This window comes from Solenopsis invicta, chromosome 8, assembly GCF_016802725.1.
Source record: "Solenopsis invicta isolate M01_SB chromosome 8, UNIL_Sinv_3.0, whole genome shotgun sequence".
Taxonomy (NCBI): domain Eukaryota; kingdom Metazoa; phylum Arthropoda; class Insecta; order Hymenoptera; family Formicidae; genus Solenopsis; species Solenopsis invicta.
Window position 1 is genome coordinate 17474048 of NC_052671.1, and position 9035 is coordinate 17483082.

At 33.4% G+C, this 9035-nt stretch overlaps 1 protein-coding gene across 1 annotated transcript; it reads right to left on the bottom strand.

The window, feature by feature from the left end:
• Positions 1-6468: 6468 nt before the first annotated feature.
• On the bottom strand, positions 6469-8711 carry LOC120358440 (zinc finger MYM-type protein 1-like). Its single transcript, XM_039452757.1, has one exon. It carries the CDS (start codon positions 8684-8686, stop codon positions 6746-6748), a length of 1941 nt encoding a protein of 646 aa, XP_039308691.1. The 5' UTR covers positions 8687-8711; the 3' UTR covers positions 6469-6745.
• Between the last annotated feature and the right edge of the window lie 324 nt (positions 8712-9035).

Below are 9035 nucleotides of genomic sequence, written 5' to 3' on the forward strand. Positions count from 1 at the left end.
CGTGATGTCACCTTTATCCGTTCTTAGTTGCAGATTTAAAAAAAGTCATCCGTTTTGTAACATTTTATTAAAAATGGTCTAACTTTGCTTAAAAAAAGTCGTAGAGAAATGTTTAAAAAAAGATTTGTTAAGAATTAAATGAGCTTATAAACACATACGTTTCTGTACGAGTCAGCCGATTCCTCTGAGCACTGCACTTGTTTAAATACAAAAAAATGTTCTCTATTTTTTAACGTCTATTTTATATGCATATCTAAGGAAACATTTCAAATTACATACATGTAATATTTTAATGTATCAACGAATTATAAATTTTTTGATAGAATTTAAAAGATAAAATGGGCTAGAGATACAAAAATTCAACAAATGCAAGCGCTCATAATTACATATTATTTGATATTATGATATATCAACATTAATATTATATTTTAATTTTGCGCATTTGAAGTTATAGAATGAAAACTTTGTAACTCTGCCAATACGTTTGAGTCTCAATCCCAGCAGACATCGCCATTGTCCCTTTAAAAGTCCGAATGCGTGTTCTATGACTATTTATGTTGATCTATGAACCAAGTTATGACGTCTTTGTGTCAAAGTTAGATTTCCATAATCCCTAGAAATAAAAAAAATAAAATATGAACTAAAAGGTATGTACATTCTTTATATGAATATTAGTCATATATATTTTACAGTGCACATACTTGTATGGTGTAATAAGCCATGTTCTGTTGGGATAGGCTTTATCACGAACAAGATGATTGTTGGGATTGTAGAATATACTCTTGGGTCCTTCCTCTGTAACTTTTTTTATAGAAAATTGAATGTCTCAAAACACGATAGTCATTACGAGATCCTGGTGTACCAATAGAAACGTTGGTAAATTTTTTGGTAGCTGTAAAGATACTTGCAGACAAAAATTACCCATTAAATATGGTTTCACTATCTGCAGATAAAAAATTTCAGCCGACACCACAATACCAAAATTGTAGAATAATTCATCTTCCTGTCCGTGTACGATTCCTGATCATTAGTTGGAGCAAATACGTCAATGTGACAACCATCAATGGAATCAAGTACACCTATAAAATGTGAACACATAGTAATCTGTATAATTTCTGTATAATTGATAACAGTGAAAGGACAAATAACACAGAAAATTGATATATAAAACAAGCAACGCACAGGATGCAAAGTAGTACACATGTATACCTGGATACCTTACTCTGTCATTAAATTGTTGTCTAATAATCGCACATTGTGTTCCTTAGGCCATACTATAAATTTATGGCTTAATGTACAAAGAATATCTACAATGCAATGAATTTCATGATAAATTGTAGAAGGGGCTACACCAAACCGGTCACCTCCACTCTCCATTGCTGACTGACCAGCCAAATACCACAGAGCCATAAGTGTTGCCTTGTCAACTGTAATAATAGAGGCATCACCACGTTGCATTTTGCACATACATTGGAGCACTAATGTTGACAAGTTCCTTAAAAGTGTCCTTGCTCATCCTATTAAAGATAGTTACACTACATGGGTACCCAGATAAAAATTTTTCTTAGAATTTTTCAGAATTATTCAATGTTTTTAATACGAATTGGAACACTTCATAAATATTGAGAAAGTATACCATCTATATCATTTCGTAGAATTTTTAATATATGTTAATTATGAAATATTTTAAGATCTCTAAGATTTTTTTGTTTTATAATTTCTAATGAAATGGTATAAAATCTAAAAAAGTTAAAAATATTTTTTAAAAATTATAAGAAATTTCAAAATACTTCAAAATTTATACATATAAAAAATTCTTAAAGAGAAGATGTAAATTTTCTGAGTATTCCTGAAATGTTTTAATTATAAAAATTATGAGAAAAATTTATAAGGTAACACACAAAGCATGGCGTAACACTGCATAGAATTTTCTATGATTCTTATCAAAACAGCCGGTGAAAATCAAAATCTAAGTAATACTGGACCCATTCTTCGCCGCATAAATGGCCTAACCTAAAATGCCGTTGCCTATCCTTTTTTCGAAGCAGCAAAGCAACATTACACGCTGCTTCTGATTTACTATATGCTGTGAGTAAATCTTCATCGAAGGTTTCTCCTTTAAATAATTGTATTAACAAGGCTAAGGCTATTTTCCGTTTTCTTTGGTTCATATTTACCGCGAAATAATGCAAAAACGTTTTTAATGTTTCCGTAAAAGCAGTAAAATGACATTTTTACTAATGGTAGCTATTTGTGACGTCATAGCCTAAAATACTCTCAACCACACGCTAACATAGTCGCGAAACGAAAATACGCCTCAGTTTAGCGGGCTGACCTCCACCTCCCAGGTCAGTAACACGGGCTGACCCCCCACCTCTCACATCAGACATCGTGGATCACCACCCACTCCGCGGTATGACACCCCACGCCTACATTCCCCCTTCGTCTCCCCCCCCTCATTGCCCCATGGCTTTGAACTCTCATAGTATTCCTACTCATAATCCTCCGATATGTGTTATGAGAATGTGCGTGAAGTTAGCACCGCCATTTTGAAAAAATAAAAAAATAAAAATTGTGCTGAGTTGTGCTCGGTTTGTGCTACCTTGTGCCATAAAAATAAATCATATGTCTCAAAAAATAAAGCGATAGATCACAAAAAACGTTTTTTCTACTAGCACCGCCATTTTGAAAAAATAAAAAAATAAAAATTGTGCTGAGTTGTGCTCGGTTTGTGCTACATTGTGCCACAAAAACTAATCACATATCTCAAAAAATAAAGCGATAAATAATAAAAAAACATTTTTTCATCAGCACCGTCACTTCATTATATCGATAAAATAAAAATTGTGCTGAATGCAACTTCAGTTACTGTATATTGTGCCGCGAAGTATTTAAATGTATCTTCAGCCGTGATAGAAAAAAAAATTAAAATATAAGATATTTAAACACAAAAATTCGTAACTCCATAACTTTTCAACCGTGATAGATAAATCAATTCCGCAAATTGTGCCGAATTGTGCTACTCAAGGCGCGTAGAAACCACCCAAGAAAACCTTCTCTACCCTTGAGAGTTGACCGAGGATCGTTCCAAAGGGGATGAGGGTGAAAAAAAATGTGACTTTTCCAAATTTTCTCGAGTTGTGCCGGATTGTGCTAGGCGAACACTACAACTTTGCTTAATGTCAAAATGACGTCAGATCAACAGAATTGGCGATACACTCAAAAAAAGAATTTCGATTTTTCAATTGCGAAACTTTGCAACTCCATAACTTTTCTACCGTGATAGACAAATCAATTCCGCAACTTGTGCCGAATTGTGCTACTCAAGGCGAATAGAAAATCGTGGTAAGCCAAAAATGGAATGCAGTATTTGTGGCGACCTGATATGCCGTCATCACGCGCGCGCGAGCGCGCGGGCAAACCATGGACCCTAGCGTTACTTCGAGCGCTGGCGCAGTTCAGGCGCCGCCGCTAGGTGGTCGCGCGGCACAGCGTTACTCGGGAGTAGAATGCGTTCATCGGTAGCATATTAAGCGGATCACGGGTTCAGGCAAACCGAAACTCTGTCAACGGCGATTCGTACAAACGTACATTTATTCTCTACCAAAGACAAGTATCTTAAGCCGTATCGCATATTTATAAATAGCTGCAGTGCTATACGACTAATTCCCTGCAATGGCGCCCCCTATCTCAAAACTAATGTCATTATTATAGTCGACAGATTTTAAAGATGTCATAGGAAATGATGGTTGCATTGTATCTCCAAGTTCTGATCTATATAAACGACTTTCTGCTGCGTTGGATTATTCAATAAATCCGAAATACATTTACACAATTTTAAAATTAAATCGTTACAATGTTTACAAAGATTTACTTTCAATACGTAATATCGAAATAAAAAAAAATGAGTCAAACATCTCCGAAGAAACAGATGACACATTGAATAATAGTCATACGATTTCTTTCTCGATCAATGTCACAGATATATGGCCGCAAATTTCTGGTGAGAAAGTAAAATATAATTTTAAAAACCGTGGCACACGTAATATACGTACATTACGACGTTATGAATGGACAAGCATATTGTATGAGCGTTTGTATAATGAAACAAAATTGCCATGTGCACTAACTTTCAAGTGTGCAAAAATATCAAAGAGTGGAATTTTTTTAACTGTTATCGGTAAATGTGCAGAATGCAAATGCAACTTTATTGGAAAAATTATAAACGCACCACAGGAAAAGGAAGATGTAAAAATGGAATGCACAATTCATGATTATGATTCAAGTATAAAACATAATAAAAAACGACAATTAAAAGGTCTTGAGCGTAAACAAGTTGCCTATAAATTAGTAGAGGGTAAGACACTTCCTTGTATATGGAGAAGAAGGCAAGCAGATATTTTAATGGATGTTGGAGATGACGAACCTGTACATTTATACACGTGTGACGTACTTCGTAAAGCTAAACAAGAACGACAAGACAAATTATTGGGTGTAACATCTATCAATATGTTTGAAAGTCTTTTGTTTATGAAATATAGTTCACGTTACGAAGGTGCGATTAAATTTATTGGATTGGATCCGTTAATTGTGCATTATTGGACTCGAGAACAATTTGCCGTATATGAGAAACATTATATGACGTTATATATTGATGCTACTGGATCTTTAATAAAAAAAGTTAAATTACCAAATGGCGAATTGTGTTCACACATATATTTATATCAAGCAGTTGCACAAATTGTTGAAAACACAGCACCTATTTTTCAAATGATTTCTGCATCACAAAACACAAATACAATAGTATTTTGGTTACAAGAGTTTTTACGGACTGGTGCTATACAAAACTCTTCATTTCCTTCTCCTAAAGAAGTAGTTACCGACTTCGATAAAGCCTTGCTTGGAGCTGTTGCAAGAGCATTTGCGAGATCTGCTACATTAAATGATTATTTATCCACATGTTTTGCTTTATTGACTGGTGTAAAGATACCCATACCACCTTGCCTTTTATGATTAGATGTATGTCATTTTATGAATATGATTGCTAGATGGAACTGTTTTTCTGGCAAACCATCTATAGTAAGATCATTTTTTATGCGTGCAATGGCAGTTTTAAGAAAGCAAAATACATTCCATGAATTTGAAGAAGTTGCGCGTAATATTTTAATTCTCTCGACAAGTCCTTATCAAGACTCTGACGATTTAACGGGCAGAGCACGAAACTGTTTAACATTACTTATACAAGGTGATACAGATGCAGTATCAATAAATGATAAAAATCTGCCAATACCTGATGACGAATGTAAAAGTGATCAAAACATGTTGAACGAAGAAGGTGAAGCAGAAACAAGTATACATCATTGGGTTGATTCAATGTATAACGATTGTGTTTCTCAATTAAATAAATTGGAAGAAACCTACGATATTAATGGATTTTATTGCATAGATTTTGCGAAGAAATTTAAAGTTTTATTAAAATACTTTCCGTTGTTTAGCGAAGTTATGCGTGCAATATTTGGTTATGGCTCTATAAATGCGACGTCTGCGGCGGTGGAGTCAGAATTTAACGATTTAAAGAATCGTACGTTAAGAGATGTATCTCTTCCTTTGAGAGCCGATAAATTTATAAGTAAACATATTTCTTGTTTATCAGGTAAGATAAAATTGGCAATGGCGGGAAAGTTAAAAATTGACTCTGTAAACATCGATGACGAAAATGAGATTAATAGAAATAATAATAAGATATCTGTATCCACTGATATTCTTGATTATAATAATAGTTCTATAGATAACGTTAATTCAACAGAATTAAAGGAACTACAAGCTGAACAAAATTGGCGTAACAAAAATATTAAAAAACAGGGTGTTTGTCGCTATGCTGATGCATATCCAAATTTTGACGCAACTAGTAACAAATGTGTAACGTTGCCTGCAATACCGAATGGGAATCATTGCAAAAATATAAAAAATGGAAAAGTTACATTAATAGTAACAAATACTTGTGGCTTTGACAGTTTATGCCAAATACTTTCTACAAGCATGATGAACAACGAAACGTACAATAACGCATTATTAGAAACATCCGCAAAATTAATATCATGCGCTAAAGTTTTAATAAAAGAGGGATTAAGTGCACATTTCTTTAAAGAACGCGCTAAAATATTGTGTAATCTTAGCAGGGCCGGCGCAAGAAAATTTGACGCCCTAGGCGAATGAATAATATGCGCCCCCCCCCCAATATGCACTCAGTGCACGCAAATACACATTTTAAATATAATCAAGGAATAATTAAATATACTTGGCATAAAAACTAGCCGTACTTCTTCTCTGCGTTTTACAGGGTTGAAACTGTCACCAAATACTTGTGTACTTGGACGCCCGCATTAGAATTCTTTTTTTAATTGTTTTTTTTATTTTTAATTTTTTAAAATAATTTTTTATATAATTTTTATAATTTTTTTAATGATTTTTAAAATGATTTTGTTAAATAACTTTATATTTCTTATAATTTTTTAAATTGTTTATTATTATTTATAAATTGCACCAATTTCAAGGGAACATAGTCCTGTAAAAATTCCTGATTTGGCTACATTTAATCGTATTATTCACTGCAGAAAACTGTATACGTCCAGATTTCAAATTAGTTTTCTGCAATAGACAAATATAGCCAAATGTAGTCAAATCTAAAATTTAGTACTGCAATGAGAGGTTTCATCCATATAAGTTTTAAAGGAATCGATACAACTTACATTTTCATTTTTCTTGCTTTTATCTTAGAGAAAGTAGAAGTTAGTTCTTTTAAATCAATAGTTTGAGCGATATCTTGTTCTATTGATAAAGTTGACAACGCAACAAGTCTGTCTTGAGTCATTGTAGATCGTATATATGTTTTTATCAGTTTCAATTTAGAAAAACTGCGCTCACCACTGGCTACAGAAACAGGAAGGGTTAATAAAATACGAAGAGCAATGACTAAATTTGGCATGCTGTCTAAAAGGTTGCAATTACATATATAATTAATTACATCCTGTGGGTTCGCGTTTTTCGGCACTCTTCTTGCAATAGCTTGCAATTCACTGCACAACTCAAAAGCATCAATATCCTTTGAATCTTCATACGTTAGACATTTTTCTAAATTCGAGCAATTTTTTAAAATATTATTGTGTGATTCATTCTCTAATTTTTGCAAATCATAAAGAAAACCAAATGTAGAATTAATTTGTTGCAATTGGGAAAACCTTTCATCAACAGAATTGATCGCAGTATCAAGAATAGCAAAATAAAAATTTACTTTAAATTTTTGCGTTGCATTTAGAACAGGCTCATCTTTTGCTTCGTATAAAAATTGATTTTTTTTTCTTCCCAATCGAGCTGGTTTGGACACCGATTCAAATACTGGAGGAATATCGAGCTCTTCGGCAAGTTCCCTTGCTTCTATTAACATTTTTTCAAAACCTAAATCACTTCTGCAGTTCTCAAGAAATGTTTTTGTTACATGCAGCTGCTTTGTAGCAGCATGCAAATCAAAATCCTTAGATTGGAGTAGTTTACTGGTTATGTTAATTTCGAAAAGAATGTTATGCCACACAATCAAGGATACAATAAAGTTGTAATCTGAAATTTTCTTAGCAAGTCCTTGAGCCTCTACTCGTGATAAGTTACCAGATGGTCCTGTCAAAGTAGTATCTTCGTAAATATCCATGAGAGCATCATGTACATTACACAACTGATATCGAAGTGGTTTCAATGCATCTATTCGACTTTCCCATCTTGTATCGCTCAGTGGTTTTAGTGTTAAATTTGGTACGTTACGTAATAGAACTGCCCAACGTTGTGTCGAAGAAGAGAAATATACGTATATACTTTGTACCAAATTAAAAAAAGACGTGGCATTTAAACAACACTTAGCAGCATCATTTACAACAAGATTTAGAGAGTGAGAATTGCAGGGTACAAAAAAAGCTCTGGGATTAATATCTAAAATTTTCCGCTGTACACCCTTATTTTTGCCCTTCATATTACTGCCGTTATCATACCCTTGTCCACGTAGGTTTGCTATTGACAATCCCATTTCTTTCAATTTTTCAAGAATTTGTTCAGTTATACTGATGCCAGTTGTCTCAGTAAGAGGTAGAAATCCCAAAAAATGTTCTTTAATTTCACATTTATTGGCGTTTATTATATCTACAAATCGAATAATAATCGTCATTTGTTCAACATGGCTCACATCGGGAGTGCAATCTAGAATTAAGGCAAAGTATTTAGCAGCCTTGGCAGAAGCAAGAATTTTTTCTTGTACAGCAGCAGATAAAAGACTAATGAGTTCATTTTGTATTTCTTTTCCTAGGTAATGTACATGTATCTCTTTATTAGTAATTTTCCTGAGGTGTTCATGCATAACAGGATCAAACAAAGCCAGGTATTCTACAAATTTAAGAAAATTACCATTACCAGCAGTAAATAATCGTTCATTTTTTCCGCGAATTGCTAAATTTTGTGCTCCAAGAACCCGTATTAAAGCAATTAGTCTTTCTAAAATTTGTTGCCAGTATTTTTCCTCTTGTCTAATAATATGTAAATTGCTTTCGTCAATAGATTTATTTTTTTTCAACCTAAGTTCGAATTCTTTCCACGCTTGGAAGCTTGTCAAATGATCGCTGCTTTTTTCATGATTGGCTAATATCATAGATATATTTTTCCAATCATTTGAACCTTTATTACATAAAGCCAATCCTCTATTCGTTGAAAATAGCTTGCAAGGAAAGCAGAATACTGAATCTTTTGACACCGAATACTGAAGCCATTGACGATGAATATATTCACCATTAATGAGGCGCCTTTTGTAGTGAATTGTCGAAAATTTTCTTTTATCATTATTCTAGGGAAAATTAAAGTCTACCACTTGAACAGGACCATGATTAACAAGATTTTGTCGCAGATTATCGTCACAATTTTTCCAAACTCCAGGATCACTATAGTTCAAAACTTCTAAATTTGGTGTTTGATGAGCTTTTTGTTTTTCATTGTCATCAAAC